This window comes from Watersipora subatra, chromosome 1 (genome assembly GCF_963576615.1).
Source record: "Watersipora subatra chromosome 1, tzWatSuba1.1, whole genome shotgun sequence".
Classification (NCBI taxonomy): domain Eukaryota; kingdom Metazoa; phylum Bryozoa; class Gymnolaemata; order Cheilostomatida; family Watersiporidae; genus Watersipora; species Watersipora subatra.
The window spans coordinates 26,851,539-26,868,553 of NC_088708.1; the positions used below are offsets into that span (position 1 = coordinate 26,851,539).

Genomic DNA, 17,015 nt, shown 5'->3' on the forward strand with positions numbered 1-17,015 from the left:
TCACTTTGATGATGTTTCTATCGTAACAAAATAGCAAAATGATGTTGCTGTACATTAGTAAAAATTGACCCAAAAGAATTGGTAGCCAGAGCATTGCATTCTGGGAAAAACAACCAATTGAAATGCACCTCGAGAGCGATACAGTTCTGATTGAGCATGTCTAGCGTTATCGCTCAGCGTCAACTCGCTGGGTGAGTTTCGGAACAGATTGGCACCACACGGCGCGATATCGCTTTACATATCGTCTAGTGTGTTTGCGCATTTAGTATATGGGTAACCAGACTGAATAGCAGCCAGATACTTCACTAGTTCCTCCATCTTATTGTTGCTTATCACAGGCAAAACATGTAATAATTTTACCGACAATTTGTACTGATTTCAATAATAATGGAATTTTTCTATTGAAGACTATTGAATTTTTCTATTGTATTATACGCTGTCTAACTCAATATCATTTTAATGTTAGTTATTGAGAATGTGAGTGAGTATTGAGTGTAACATCTGAGTTACGATGTTTCGGTCGGAGAAAGATTTGGATTTTTGGATTTATTTTCATCAACAATATTGTTAAACAAAAGAAAAAGGCCGGTAGAGTGATGAAGCCCATAATGAAGTTAGTTGTGGTGTCGGGCTTGTCATCATTGCGAAATAAACATCAATATTTATTGGTAATTAGGTTTTATTTACTTGTTAAAAGATGTAATTTAAGTTTTTTCTTGAAACTGGCCACTTTCTCAATGCTTTTTATAGTATTAGGGAGTTGGTTCCAAAAAATGGCCTGTTGGTAATCCACCCTGCGATGGCCTGCATGGGAAGATTGTGGGAGATTTAGACAGAAATTTGAAAGCCAAGTTTGATATATTGTGCGAGGGATGTAATTACAATAAAATTCATGCTGGGCTAAAAGTATAATGTGGTATGAATATAGTGAACTAATAGGTAGTATGGATAAAGATTTGAAAAGAGGTTCGGTGTGGGTGAGGCGGGTTTTTTTTGTGAATGGTCCTTATCATGCGCTTTTGAAGTGTTATCAAACTCATAAGATGGGTGGGAGGTGCATTGCCCCATGCCTCAATGCAATATGAAAGATAGGAATTAACCATAGAATTGTATAATACAAGCAGAGGTTTGTGAGGCAAATTAATATTCAGATGTGCGATAGAGTAAGCCTGATAAGGGTCTCAGTTGTTTTAGTAAATATTCGATGTGTTTTTTCCATGTGAGATTAGGATCAATGAAAATGCCTAAGAATTTAGTGTGATCTGTCTGACAAATTGGTTTGTTGAAAATAAAAAAGGGATGAGTGTTAGCTAGATGAAATTTATTTTGGGTTTTTTAGCAACATGAAATTAGTCTTATCAATATTTAGGGTGAGTTTGTTAGAAGAGCACAAGCTTTGAATAGCAAGAAGTTCGTTATTTAAACAATCTATGTGCTCGTTGATGTTAAAGGATTCGAAAAAGAGATTAGTGTCATCTGCATAGGGCAAAGGTGTGAAAAGGTTGGTGACATGTGTTAAATCATTTATATAAATAAAAAAAGAGTTGGACCAAGGATGGAACCTTGCGGCGCACGAAATGTTAAATCTAGTATGAGAGCTGTTACAGAGAAGCAGAATTTAAATAAGAAATTAAAGGTTTTTAAATTGTCGCAGGTGGTGTGACACGAACATTTCAAGTTATCAGAGGTGATAAGACAAGAAAGTAGTTGCCACAAGAAATGTGACATTACAATTGTTGTTGTAGGTGTAACAAGAGAGTCATCGCCACAAAAGCTGCAATAAAATTGTCATGGAAAGATGTGACAAAAAGTTTTTGTTACTAGAGATTTGACCGAAAATTGCTGTCAGAGGAAAGTTGTTGGTATAGGGAATACAGTGAGAAAGTTGTTGTCAATGGAAGTGTGACAGGAGAGTTGACAATTCTTCAGATATGTCAACTGTCATATTATGTCAACTGTCATATTATGTCAACTGTCATATTATGAATAACACTATATTTTTATTTGGAGTTGCTTCCTGTTGCCTACCAATAGTATACTAGTACGGTCCAGCGATTTGGACTATCTCTTTTACGACTTTCTTTAAAAAGAATCACAAAGCGGTTGTCATAAGAAACCAAACAACAAATTGTTTACATATCAACATGTGAACGAAGAAATTCCACATATTTCTGCCATATATCTAAACATAATTCAATATGAATAATGAAAAGTTGATTTCCAATGTTGAGGAGACTTTAAGAGGTTGCTATAAAATTTGTAGATATATAATACAATAGCAAGTTATTAAATATTTAATATTTAGTGATCGTAGACAAGGTTTTAACAAAATGTTAAATATAAGATACAGATATTAAAACTCTTCCGCTTGTGAGGTTTTACCAGAATAATATAATTCAGCCAAAAGAGCATTATCAAACAGAAAGTATGACTGAATGCCTGAGTCATTCATAGTAAATGAGGCAGCAACAGATATTAAGATATTACATACTGAATGTCTGCAATACAAATGAAGACGAACAGTCAGTCCATCGCCTACAGTATACATTTCATCTTACCCTTAGATGATTTGGGAGTTTTATTGCTGGAAGAATTCTTTGGAGATTCACCTCCTCCAGTGCATGAAATTATCTCCTGTGAATTCTCATGAATAGACCTACAGTTAAATGACAGCCAGAGCTCAATGAATAGACCTACAGTTAAATGACAGCCAGAGCTCATGACTAGACCTACAGTTAAATGACAGCCAGAGCTGATCAACTGATGGAAAAATGTGAAAAAAAGACACCTGAATGGCAGCCTAGGAAACAGACAGCCTCTGCACTAGTAATGTCTTGGTATCAAGCATACGCAAAATGTGAATAATACCATAGCTATAATACCGCCATCCATTTCACTGCATAATATAAATTTGGCATCAATTTGTAGCGGATGACTCACGGAGCATTATGAGAAGACAATTCTCTATCAGAACAGAAATTTTCATCTCCCAGAGATGATCTACAGTGTTCAACCATCTCGGTGTCATCAACTGTAGCCTCTCCTATGATATGCAGAGTTTCTCCATCCTCTGACACTCTCCCCACAACCTCCACTGTACTGCACCGCTCTACTGTACCTCCATTGCTTACATTGAGCAAGGTCAAATGTTCAGATAGATTATAGTTAGCTACTGGTTGGTGTGTCTGACTGAAATATGAGTCATGGCTGAGTGGTTGAGTGAGCCAGTCATGGTAGGCGTGTCTGTAGTACTCGCTGACTGATGTACAGTGAGACTGCCATATCCCGTTCCACTCTTCGTGGTAGTCAGCATCATCTATAAAAGAGCGTAGTGTAGTTATAATAGTCAATATAGCAGAGTTATACTACTAATAGTGGAATTGGTTTGCCTCACACAGCGTTATTAATATTCATTCTACAGTGTGTAGACAGTGTGAATCATTCTACAGTGTGTAAACTGTTAAACCTCCGGCTACATTGTATACATGTACCGTAATATAGCAGCCACAAGGACATATAGGATGGCTGTTATATAAAACCAACATGATGTTTACATTACGCATCTAATAAGTTTATTTAAACCATAACTGCCACGAACAACTTTTATCGTATTTACTAGGTAAATCAGACATGCTGATTCCGATTTTGTAATCAAAATAAAGATTAGGCCACTAACTTTCAGAGTAATAAAGGATTTTTTATAGCGTTTTAATATCGGTCTCGAAAACAACACGATCGGCATAACAAGCTCCGCCCATAAATACTTGACGTAACCTAGCTTTTTAGGAAAAGAAATTACGTAGAGATGTTTAGACCGATTTAGAATAATAGAGATGGGTGTTTTAAAATCTATTAATATCTAAATCCAGCTTTAAAAATAATATCAATCTTTTCTGAAAGGTAGATGAGCTATTTAGCATTGCATATTTAAAAAGCGCGATAACAACGCTAGCTCGTGATAAAACCGCGCTTTTTGAGCTCGTTTTTCTCGGCGTCCAGCCCATTTAAACGTCATGTAACAAGCTGCGAGCAATTTTAAATAGTTTATATCTCTTTCATAAAAAACTGAAATTATTTTACAGGCTGGATTTAGATAATAATGGATTTTAAGACACCCATCTCTATTATTCTAAATCGGACTAAGCTTTCCTAACTTCCGTTTCTGAAAAAGCTAGGTTTCGTCACATATTTATGGGCGGAGCTTGTAATGCCGATTGTGTTGTTTTCGAAACGGATATTGAAACGCTTTAAAAAAGCCTAAATGGCTTTGAAGGTTAGTGGACTAATCTTTATTTTGAGTACAAAATCGGAATCAGCGTGTCTGATTTACCTAGTAAATACAATAAAAGTTGTTCGTGACAGTTATGGTTTAACTAGAAGAGCAAAAGTTGCAGAAAACATATTCAGACTATAACTGTCAGCGAGTCATACGCAGTACTGAGAGAGCATAGAGTCAAACACTATAGAGTAAAATCTATTTGTACCATGTAAAATACAATGCTGATTTCTTCCATGTCTATGCATCAAAATAGCCACCATTACAGAGCTCCAGAACAGGTATAATATAATATTCAAATACTGAATAGTTTAATTTTGTAAATGAAATGAAAAAAACATTCTTTGCATTGATAGTGACTCACCTGGCTGAAAATCAGCCTCTGGCAAATTCATCAACTCTTCACCCCAGCACGACTCCTTCACTGCTGCACAACAGAAGAGAAGTTGAATTTTCATGGCATATCTGCCATGTATTGCTAAGGGATACGTGGCTAAGGGATATGTAGCTGAAGGAGCTATATGTAGCTATATGTATACAGCCGGCTATATACGCCAGCTGTATATAGCAAGCGTATATAGCCAGCTTATATAGCCGTACTGCCGGGGACTGGTGTGAAAACTAGAGAAGCTAATTCCTCAAAGAGCAAAAGCATAAATTCGTAAAACTACATAAAAAAGCATGTGCCAACACTTGGTAACCAAGACTTCATGTCAGTTCAAGATTAACAACAAATGAAGTAACACCTGTCAAAGTTACATAATCTCAACTCTTGATTCTGCCCACGGTGATTTTAGCACAGAAAACATTATGGTAAAACAATTTCATAGCAGGAAAGATGGAAGAATTAGCTTTATGCAACAAATTTAGGTAGCAGTTTTGTGAACCAGCAGCAAATAAATTACAAACTAGTACTCAGGCAGTCTAGTGTGCCGTGAGAGGTCATCAGGTGTGCCAATAAACTACAGGGATAAGTATGTGCACAGTAATTCTAATATTGAGGAAGGTGAATGATTGGCGCAAGTCGTATCACACAGGGAGGCCAAGCCTATTGTTGTGTGTCCGAATCCCTTAGAGTGCAGTCTATTGTCCCAACCTCCAATCGTGCCTTTGGACATACACAGCTCTTATTATAGTAAAGAGTGCACATCATTGATTATCAGACAGGAAATTAAGAATTGTCTATGCTTGCATTATATCCATTAATTGAACAAGAGTAGACAACCCATACTGTTGCATTTCACCAAACAAATATGTTAATATCGAGTTCATTTCAAAACATCTCATAATGCATACAGCTGATCACTTTGTAGCTGGTATGTTTTAATGGAGGAGTCGCTTGGGGTTCTGGTGATAAAGAGAGAAGATGTGTAGTGATATGATAAGACACCAGAAGATGATAAATGCTACACAACCACCAGATACAGTAGCTTGTCGGCTAAATGTACATTTACAAACGATAGATTGTAAATGATACAAACCAGATTGATCAGCTGCATCAGTGTTTAGTTTCTCAGTTAGGAGCGTTTCCTGTCCGAGTGAGGTCTCTTCTTCGCACACCACTTCTTCCTCAAATAGCACGGGCGGCGCAAATGGGACTTCCATGTAGTCTCCATACTTTTCCACCCAGCTGTTCCAAATAAGCTGCTCCCCAAACTTATCCCAGTATTCCTCAAACGTTTCAGAGCAACTTGGAACCCCTTTTGATTCCACAATCTCCTTCAATGAAAAAATAATTGCAAAATGCATAACTACAGAAATATGTTGATCAGGTGAATTCAACCAAAATTCTACTATGATTTTCAATAATATTCAATTACGTTTTACCATATGTTTCTGGGATGTAACATGAGAATCTCTTTTTTGTTTCTTCTTTCCTTTCTTATTAGCCTAAACATAGACAAAACTTAACATTGATAATAATACGCCAAACAGTAAGTGGTAATAATATGAAAGGTAGAACGCCCGATGATGATAAAAGATCTAACCTTTTTACTTTTATGACCATGATAGTTAAAAGCGACGGGTAGTCCCAGTTCTCTCATACGTTCAGCGTCTCCAGCGAAGTCTTCTTCGAACTCTGAAACATGGCTTGTCGACTCGAACTCGGTCTCGCTGTCAGTGAACTGAGAGCTTCCCTCTTCATCAAAGTCTTCATCGCTTTTGTAGATCTCATAAGAACTTCCACCAGTTTCTTCTGCACCACTCCCCTCACTACTACTCTGAAGGAACCGTAACAGACGTATTTAGGAACGCGCACCGCTATTGATCGCCAGTTCTACTTCTTAGTCAGCATTTTTTAGGAATAATAATGACAAAAAGAATAACAAACTGGCACCAGTTGACTACTTACAGTGTAATACACTTGCTCCTCTTCATTTAAACCAATTCTCACACCTTTTCGACACAGTTCCTTATCACTGCAATTATGAAATATTGCAGCTTATTGCTATACCAAAATATCCAATAGAAAGTTCAATGCAGGAAAACATAGCAAGGTTTAATAAGCGATATCACATGGCTAACAGACCTTAGAGAGGTTTGAGTACACAAGCAGGTTATAACGGATTGTTCCTTGTCCGAGTCTACGTAAAAGTATATGTTTGCCAACTGGATTTGCCGGTCACGCATGCTTGTAATAGTAGTAAGATGTGGTGAAATCACTGATCATCTGTAATTAATCACATAATAGATACAACAATAACAACATATATTATATATTCATATATATATATTAGTTAAACCTCGGTTTTGAACTATCATCCAATCCAGAAAGCTGTTCAAAAAGCGATTTGTTCAAAATCTAAAACTATCTTTCCAATTATGATTAATGTAAATAATTTTAAATCGTTCCAAGTCTAGAAAACAACCTTTTTAAAGCAGTTTTTACTATTTATGCCATCAACTTTGCACACATGTAATAAGAGAGTAAGTAATATATCAAATACAGTAACTGTCCAATAAAAATCTATTAATAGACTAGACTAGGTTTAGGAATTCATTGTGCTGCTATATCTGTATAACTCGTACACCAGCCTTATTTATAAATACATGTGTATGCATCGCAAGGCCATTATCAAATGAAAGAACCGCGTTCAGCAGGTTCTACGAAGGCAGCTCAATGAAAGGAGCCAAGTTACAAAAATGAATACATATGAAAATAGATGAGCATGACCTCAATTAGCTACAACACTGGTGGAGACGCTGGATAAGGTCTATGAGAACAACCGTGCTAAGATACTCTAGAGATTTCTAGATTCGGAAAAACAAGTACATCTTGGCAAACCAGCCAGTAATCGTGGTGGCAGATAAGGAGGGCAAAAGGGCTACTACCTTATAATAGATATAGTAGTACCAAATGACTACAACATAGCCAGCAAAGAACAAGAGAAAGTGGAGAAATATTTCCTACTTGGAGGAATGGAAAAGTGCGGACATATAAGGAAAATTGTAATTCCAGTATTCATTAGAACATTGGATATAATAACACCTGCACATCAAATGTGGTTTGCTCAAATAATGGCGACAATTAAAACAAGTCAGTTGCGCAAAAACATGCTGTTGGTAATGGCTAAGATTTTAAGGTGAGTGCTCAAACTCCCAGGTCTCCGGTAGGAGACTCGAGCTTTGATAGACATTATTATCTCATTGTGTTAGCAGGAATGAGGAAATAATTATACATATTTATATATACATATTTATATAAACATGTACAAGTATATACATACACATATCTATATACATATATATATATATACGCACACCGTAAAAGCTCTATTTGAAGGCCATGGTGCTGTATTTTTCAACCCTTCCCCTATAGTGGCGTTTTATTGGAGGTGACGTTCAACTAGAGGGTGGCACTGTATTGCTCGACTAGCTTGTCAAAACTTTGGGACGATAAATTTAATTCTTTTACAAGCGAAGTAATGCTAATGTTGCCTATACTTTGCACTTTCCTTCGGGTGCATCGACATTAATGCCACTGGCCTCAACATTTTTGCCATACCGGTTTTCACGTAAATCAAAGTATCAGACCGAGGTAGGAAAGGAACTACTTTGATTAAAACATATTAGCCTGAAACAGTTATTAATTATTTTGATGGTGTCGCTTTTAAAGTTTTAAAACAGAAATTGTAAAGGTTTGGAATTAGAAAACGAACTTCGATTGCCATAACAATGGATGCTATCAAGTTATATGGTGTTCCTGAAGAGTATTTTTATCGTTAAGATTGCAAATCACATTATGTACAAATCTGAAAACAATGCATCAGATTTAGATCTTAGCGACTTCGAATCAGAGTGTAGCTCTGATGATTGTGATGATCAATCTTCTCAGGTCCACCGTCACTACAACCATGGCAACCACTACAGCAACAACGAAAGAATTAATTGTTATTGGTAGAACCGAGTCGTTATTAGTACCCTTTAGTGGACACTTTTCTACTGATCACTTTTTATTATGGGTTCGTAAAGATCAAAGAATGTCAAGCAGCATTCAAATAGAAGTGAAATTCAATTAAACAGTGGCACTGTACATGTATTTTTCAACTGTTCTCCTATAGGGGTGTTCTATTAGAGGTGACGCTCAAATAGAGGTTTTACGGTGTATTATATACATACATATATATGTATACTTATCTTTAAGCTATGTCAATTTCAAGGATGCAATGCTTCCCCTATCAGGCTGTACCCTAAAAATCAGAGCACAGCTTGATGAAAAGAAAGACCATATCCTTGAAACTGAGAGCAGCTGAAAGATATGTATAGTATATTCTCAAAGAAATTTATTGATTTAGTTCCATACTTTATGTTGAGCACTCTTATTTCTTTAATACAACAGTATATGTATATATAAAAATGGCTGAAGTTGAACAATATTGTTTCAATCTTATGCCGTTGTCAGATGAGTTCCAAAAGATTTATTGTAAAAACTAGGTTTTTTCTTAACCGCTTTGTATTTGTTTTAGCAACCTCGCATAATAAATCTCAACGTTAATCTGAGAACACAAACTACATGAGTTGTTTTTTGAGTATTTCAGAAATTTTTATTTTACCCAACTCACAAAAGTCTGAGCAATAAAACGAAACTCGATTGTCAAATACATGTTTATCATGAAATATAAATAGCAGGATACATTTAGTGATGCCAGTGGTCTCCATGTCAAGTACAGGTAAGAGAATCGAGAAAAAACTGTCTTGGTCTAAGTAAAACAGAATCCCAAGACCTCCTGCCAGACAAAGAAGGGGGCTCATCAAAATTTGGAAAAAAATTAAAATATTTCTTGTAGTGAAATGATTGTGAAGCAGACCCTTTTATGTCTCTGGAAGTTCTAGGCAAAAAATTTGAAAGTAACCTTGATGATTTGCGGTGACAGCTTGAGGAACTGCTGAGTCAGAAGCTCTAGTGTTATGGTCATGGAAGTTTGACTGACTAGCAACGATAGTATCTAAGTTTTTAGCAAGGATGAATGAACATAATTAGTTAAAATTATTAAAAGAAGGTTAATACGGACCACCTTCCTTATCTTTTAAAGGTGCTAAATCCAAAGAATCTCTGGCCTCAGTAATCCCCTTCCTACCATGACCATTCCCAATTTTGTTAGTGTGCTTTATTAAACGAGGGTGCCAAACATCACTTGCATACCTCAACAAAGGCTTACACAGGTGATGTAGGCTATGTATCTCACGTTCTTTGAAGCTGAATATAATACACTTTTTAATAATCCTAATCTCACAAGCCCTAAATGTAATGTCCTCAATGTGCACGCCCCAAAACAGATTGTTTAAATTTTAAAATCCTAAATGGTAACAAAAACTCTCAACAAAGGTAATAGGTTCATTCTGCACAGTATGGCATGTGAAAGCCATACTGTGCAGAAGCCTCCATCAGCCAATGAGTCATTACATTTGACAACATGGCAATTTTTAGTATCAAAGGACATAATCCATGTGTGAGCACTTAATTACAAATTAATGAGATCTTGCTGGAAGTTGACCACGTCTGACAGAGAGTAGATATTAGCATAGAGTAAAACACCATTGGCAAATAACCTAACTGTACAAAACCTCAGAATATCACAGATGCCATTGATGTAGACAGGAAACAGTGAAAGGCCCAAAACAGAGCCCCGAGGAACTCCCAAAAAACAGACTTGGCTAGGATCTTAGAACCCATGTTTAACGAATTATCCCACGACCAAACACGAGCGAAGCGATTGGTTTGGGAGATTTATGATAAATGTACATGTGCACACAACTCCCGAAAAATTATCCGTTAACGGCAGTCACCAAATCCTTGTAACGAAATCATATCAACAAATTTAACTATTTTTCAGTAAAGTTGTTTAAGTATAATAATGATACAAAATGCATATAAACCTATTTAAATATGTTACCAAGCCTTTGAAAGGTTACCGCAAATTCCTAAAACTAAGCCATCTGATCGGATTATACATAAATAGACAGATTTATTTGGCCGAAAATCGTTATTAAAACTTGCTAAGCCTCACTTTTATCAAAGTTAAGACCGGAAATTAAAACGCCGAGCGACAGAGAATAGAACGATTAAGTCGTGCGCATTTCACGAAAAAAATAACGTGCACGTTTTACCAGTCTATAGCATTGTCGAATTGCCGAAGGTTTCTGTAATTAAGTTAGGAGTACTGAAACCGTTTCATTTTTGCCGATTTAAAAGTAACTGACATTTTAGACAATTTGGAGTACTTTGGTATTCTAACTGATGTCCAACGCAGTGTAAGTAAAGAAAATGACGATGATATTTTTTCTAACGGTTTTTATGAGATTATTACAATAACTAATTATAAGTTTGGATGACTACAGAACAATGACTACGTAGTACAGAATTTCTAAAAATCTATATAAATATCACAACTTCGTGATATTGTTAGCTATGACATTTTGAAATGTAAACAAAATTGTGCATTGGTTTTATATTATTACTATATTAATAATATTGATTATTCTAATAATATCAGGGCATTTTACTTCTAATATTGGCCAATATTGCATTTCTCGTATTGCAAGGGGAGAGATATAAACATATAATCTTTTCCTTTCATTATTGCTGTTTGCTGTACATAATAATACCCAGTACATTACAGCTACCATTGCAGTTATCCTATTGCACTGCAGTGCCATTTGACTGCTAATATTGCATTTCTCAACCATCAGTACCCTTTCTTTTTTTCCAATATCACTTTGGTCGTGGGCTGTATGACAGTGGAATTTCTAGTAGTTATATATGTAGTTATATACGTATAATAATTTAAAATTTATAGTAAGCATTAGGTAGTATGCTAAAATGCCTAATAAATTTTCACTTTCGCTCACTTTTCATCAAGTTTCCTTTCACTCACGCAATACTAAGCCTTCACAAAACACAAATATTTCTGAACTGAGAAAAAACCAGCGTCATATCTTTTTCAGGCATTGTGGGAGAGATTTCAGAGAATAGCATATTGGCATCTTTGTTATTCCGACGTTTTTAGCACACCGACCATCAAGTTTGAATTTCGAAAGACATGTAGTTGATGTCTTATGGCAAAAAATGTCGAGGAGATGAAAAACATTGTGTTCCACATCGTAAACAAAAAAAGTAAAGCAGAGACGAGTAACCTGATAGTGCGCTACACTTGTTGAAAGGATTCATAAGTTACATCAGATTTAGGAAGTTTTGCTGCATGATCTACTCCAATACTGACAAAATTATTAATACATTTACAAATCTCGAAAGGACCTGATTCTGATCTAATTTTGGTGTTCCTTAAACTAAGTCTTCCTAAAACCATCTGGTTCGGCTGCTTTGCCTGGGTTAAAAGAACTTATCATATTGCGGATCCCCTAAGCCAAAACTCTGATTGTACTAAAAAGTTAACAGTCAAGAGTTTCTTTGGAAGTTCACATCCGAAGAAGCGAACTTCCTCTCTGAAGTCACTTCGGAAAGCTAGAATCGACCTTAGAAAAAAACTTATGAGCAAATGAATTAAAATTTTCAGCTTTCAGTTCCTTCGCAGAGATGTTATCACAAGTGAATGGTAGCTTATCACCACCACACATTCGCTTGTCAAAAAAATAAAAAGGCTTAGATTGTCCTTTACATAAATGCTTGTAAATATATCTGTTGTAGAGAGCTATTTCCAATTTGCTAAAGTTTTTTGTTCTCTTTTCTGAGGGTTTTTATACCAAAAAAGATGGTATTGAAATCTCAACGTTTTACATTTATTGTACCACTTCCTCCACTTGTTGACCGCTTTTCTAGCTGTTTTATTGAACCAACAAAGTTTATTGGTGTTGTTCTTTTTAAATGCTGTGTGAAACATAGCAATCAACAATTTCCCCAAAATCCTTTACAAAGATGTTCTAGACAGAATCAATGCTTCCACGAAGATTAATGGCATTTACCACAGCTTCAAGAGTTTTACTCAATCCAATATGAATCGCCTCACTATCTGCCCTACTATAAAGTTTCTACGAGTTGCCCTTACTATGAGTTGAACTTTCTCCCTAGGCAGATAAGGTTCAGCTCCTACCTTAACTACTAACTCCAACAAAAAATGGTCGCTAAGACCTGGTTCAATAATATTTAAATCAAGAACATCACACCTACCATTACTTAAAACTAGATCTGAAATGTTTCCATGTACATGAGTAGGACTCTTAATCAGTTGCTCTAAGCTATGTAGTAAGAGGAGGTGCAAAAAGGATTGATGTACTGCCTTCACTTTACACTCCTCTTTAACAGAGATATGGCTCCAATCTATGCCAGGCGAATTAAAATCGCCAACTACTATAACTGCTGCCTTAGTAAAATTTTCTTTCAAAACATCAAATATATTATTGAGAGAATCACTTGAGTCTAATATATAACTAGGGGTAATATATAATCCCAAAACAACGAATTCTTTAGAGTTTCGTATCATTCTTTGGGGAGTAGACTCACTACTTTTAAAAGAAAAGTGCTACATGGAAAATTTATAACAAACATGTGAAACAAACTATGATTCACCGCCACTAAAATGCCTCCCGATGAGAGTTTCTATAAGTTTTATGCATTGTCTTGTACTATCAATATGACTTTCAGAAAGACAAAGAATATCAGTTTGGTATAACAACAATTGAATGTCATCGGTTTTCCCTTTAGCAGATCTGCCATTAGCTATGGCAATCTTAAGCATCCTTTTGTTTACTCCAGTAATGTTTGATTGTCCACCTTCATTACTTTCTTTTGTACTATCCTGTAGGTAATGAGCAGATTTTGTTCTCTGGTCTCCGTTAGTTGACTTTTTAAACAGATATCCTATCTTTCTTCCCGAGTCAAATCAAGTCTGGTAATGACGCCCTTATTCTTTAAAACACTCACTGCCTTCACAATATTCCACTTTTTGTCTGAGCTATCAGTGCACAATTTCAACGGTCTTATGCTATTAGTTTTGTCTCCTGACTGATCAGAGTGTAATTTGCCAAGTTTAAAGAGAGTTTTTTCAGTTTTGGTAGGATTAAAAAATGTACATATTGTACGAAAATTAGTTACCCTCTTTTAGCTGAGCAGAGAGCACTGATTTGATTTGGATTGAGTAAAATATACATGCAAATTTCTAAAATTACGGCAGGTATCCTGCACCTTATGTTTTTAGTGGTACTATAACAAAAATCAAGTTTGTTTTACTGCCGTTAGACTGACAAGAAATTTCTAATAAACCTTGTTGTATTATGGGATTTGTTAGGCTCAGGCTATATTGGTGTCTGAGCTCAAGGCAGTACAGGTGGTCTTGGTAATTACGGTGAGTGCATAAAGCTGGATAAAGCTAGTGAGTAAAGCTAGTAGATTAGCTAGTGTAAGGCAGTATGGGGAGAATATAAGGAAGTGTAATGAAGGACGGAGGTTCTTCTTCGCTTCAACCTCATGTACGTGTTGTATTTATACAACATGGCGCAGTTGACGAAACTCTAATTTTTTTGTGCGTTATCGTTAGCGATAATTTTCTGGTTACGGTGTAAGTTTAACGTTTGATTAGACCTTTTCACGGGCGTGCAGGTGGGGTGACGTGAGGTAGGGTGGTGTTGTGGGGCTGTGAGGTGTTGTAGCGGTGAAGCATCGGTATTGGAGAGGTGTGGATATTTATTAAGTGATCGGAGGCGAGAATTACATTAAATTTATACGAGTGGGGTAGAGTAAATTGGTGGTGAAAAATATAACGTATTGTGTCGGGATGGAGATCGGTTATCCGGAGCTGGTGTTTGGTGAGCACGGTGATGGTTCGTGGGAGAGATTTATAGAAGAAATGAATTTATGTATTGAGAGTGCAGTTGAGAGAAGAGGTTACGAAGGTGAAGGTGGCAATACACGCCTTACTATGAGAGATAGAGCTTAGTTGAGGCCATTACTGAGAGCTATTGGGTACAGTGGTAGAGAAGTATTAAAAAGTGCAGGGTTTGATGTAGATGGTGCAAATTCAACTAATGAAGAGGCAGTGGATATTTTGCAGGAATATTATGGTAGACAGGAGAGCATGTTTGTAAAGGATCATAACTTTTTGACCGCTAAACAGGCACTTGGTGAAAGTGATAAAGAGTTTTTGCTACGAGTTGAGAGTTTAAGCAGATATGCTGAGGTAGCGAACAATGCTGATAGAGTAAGGTTTGCTCTTATAGTGGCAGTTAACGGGTTGAGAGATAGAGAAGTAAGCAGAGACTTGATGAAGAATGCCAACTTGACCTGGGTGATGTTGAATGAGACGTTGAGGGCTCATGAGATGACGAATCATTCAGACAGGTTCGTGAGAGCAGATAGTAGAGTTAGCGATTTAAAAAGTGAGATTAAAAAAGAGGTAGCAAGGGTATCAGAGTGCGACAGTCGTGCGCAGTACCGGAGTGGTTGTAGGGATAGAAAATACAACTCAAGAGGTGGATATTCTCCTAGAAGCAGTCTTAGAAGTGATAAAAAGTATTATGGGAATAGTAGTGATGAGCGTGATGTTAGTAGGTATGGGGCAAGAAGTGGAGAGTATAACAAGGACAGGGACAGTAGTAAGTATAGAGACAATAGCAGGGAGAGGCATGTCTTTAGATATAGAGCAAACAGTAGAGAAGGTAGTAAAGAGAGAGTGTGCTACAATTGCAAGCATAGTGGCCATGAGATGCGGAGTTGTCCCTCCATTAAATGTTTTTCTTGTGGGCAACGAGGACACGTACCCCGATATTGCAGGGACAAGGGTAGAGAAGTAAGGTATGGAAGTCGAGATAGCAGTAGGGAGAGGTATTGGGGCAGAGAAAGTCCTCATGACGTAAGGGATAAGTGGAATAGACCCAGAGATTACAGCATGAACGGGTATGAGAGAGACAGTGAGTTTGAGAAGCGAGAGACAGATAGGCATGATGAAAGGTGCAGTGACAGTAGAAGGGGTAAAAGTGCAAGATGTGCTGGCTATAGAAATAAATATGGTGAAGATCAATGACTAGGCCAGACAATTGTGCAGTATTTAGAAGTTAATGGAGTAAATGTAGAGTTTACGTTTGATACTGGGGCTGAGGTGTCAATAGTAACCGAGGCAGCAGCCAATAAGTTGAACCTACAGTTAAAGAAACCGTTGACAATTTTAGAAACCGCTGATGGTAGTGAGTTAAAAGTGGTTGGAAGTGTGGGAGGTCATTTGGAAAGTAAACACATGCATATGGATGCCGAAGTTCATGTGGTGAAAGGATTGAAAACAAACTTTTTGGGCATAACTGAGTTGAAGCAGCTAAAATTATTTGCTGTTGTAAATGCGTTATGCAAAAGCAAGTTTGAGCCTGTTAAGGAATGTAGAAATATTAAGCTAGTTAAGCCCTTTTCGCCGTTTTCGAACCATTACTGCTGGGTCAAGTTATGTTTCAGATGTCAAGTTGCAAAACCTGACAAATACGTCTGACAGAGAGAGCGATGTAAAGAAAGGTCACACAGGTCAAGATTGGTGGACTTGTGAAACCAAGGGAGTAAAGGGTAGCGGATACGTAAAAATTGGTAGTCAAGGGGAGACAGCCCAAGGCACCAGAGAGGTGCAAGTGTATATGGGGTATGATAGAGAACACAGTCATGATGAGGTAAGTGGAAGTGCTGAGAAAGTAGCTGAACCAGTATCTGTAATGGAGAAAGTTTGCTCTATTTTAGCTGAGGTGTCCAGCAATAGAATGTTAGACAGAGATGGTCATGAGAGAAAGGTAGCAGAGATAGAGAAGGAAGAAAAAGAGGTACAGAGGAAGTCAAAGGAGAAAATGGCTAGGCTAAAAGCGAAGCATAAGGCAGTAGTTGTGGAGTTGGAAAATGTCAAGGCATTCAGAGTAGCTGGGCAGGTGTTAGCCGAGGTTCAGAGGAAAATTGCTGGTAGCAGATCAGCACTGGTGGATGGTCAAGGCGAGCTAGATAGATCTGGGCCTATGTCAACTCCCAGCTCTGTGGTGCCATCCCCTGTGCAGCCGATTACGGCCCAGGTAGAGACCTCCCACAGGAGGCCTGTCGAGCCTGCCTCTTATTGGGGAGAGCGAGGTAAAGACGGAAGAGACAGAGATGAGGTTGAAGAGTCATTACTGACCCAACCAAAAGACTCCGGGCTAGTCGGGGTTGGTGGAAGTAGTGTTGGAGATATTGGTGGAAGTAGTGTTGGTAGTGACAGTGGTCACGGTAAAATTATTGGTAGGGGCGGAGGTCAGGGTGATGGAAAAGCCAGTGCAGACTGGCAATGGA

General features: G+C 37.2%; 1 protein-coding gene across 4 annotated transcripts in view; it reads right to left on the reverse strand.

The window, feature by feature from the left end:
• LOC137400566 (trimethylguanosine synthase-like) overlaps window positions 1-17,015 on the reverse strand; it is a 33,942-nt gene that overhangs the window by 16,144 nt on the left and 783 nt on the right. For 3 of the 4 annotated variants that reach the window (XM_068086897.1, XM_068086903.1, XM_068086912.1), the window contains exons 2-9: window positions 6,807-6,947; window positions 6,630-6,696; window positions 6,265-6,498; window positions 6,104-6,166; window positions 5,758-5,995; window positions 4,641-4,703; window positions 2,941-3,316; window positions 2,559-2,656 (exon numbers count right to left, since the gene is read on the reverse strand). In XM_068086897.1, the coding sequence (XP_067942998.1) occupies window positions 2,559-2,656; window positions 2,941-3,316; window positions 4,641-4,703; window positions 5,758-5,995; window positions 6,104-6,166; window positions 6,265-6,498; window positions 6,630-6,696; window positions 6,807-6,907 (1,240 nt within the window). In that variant the 5' untranslated portion in view covers window positions 6,908-6,947. The remainder of the gene's footprint in view (window positions 1-2,558; window positions 2,657-2,940; window positions 3,317-4,640; window positions 4,704-5,757; window positions 5,996-6,103; window positions 6,167-6,264; window positions 6,499-6,629; window positions 6,697-6,806; window positions 6,948-17,015) is intronic. The other variant, XM_068086907.1, reaches the window with a different exon arrangement.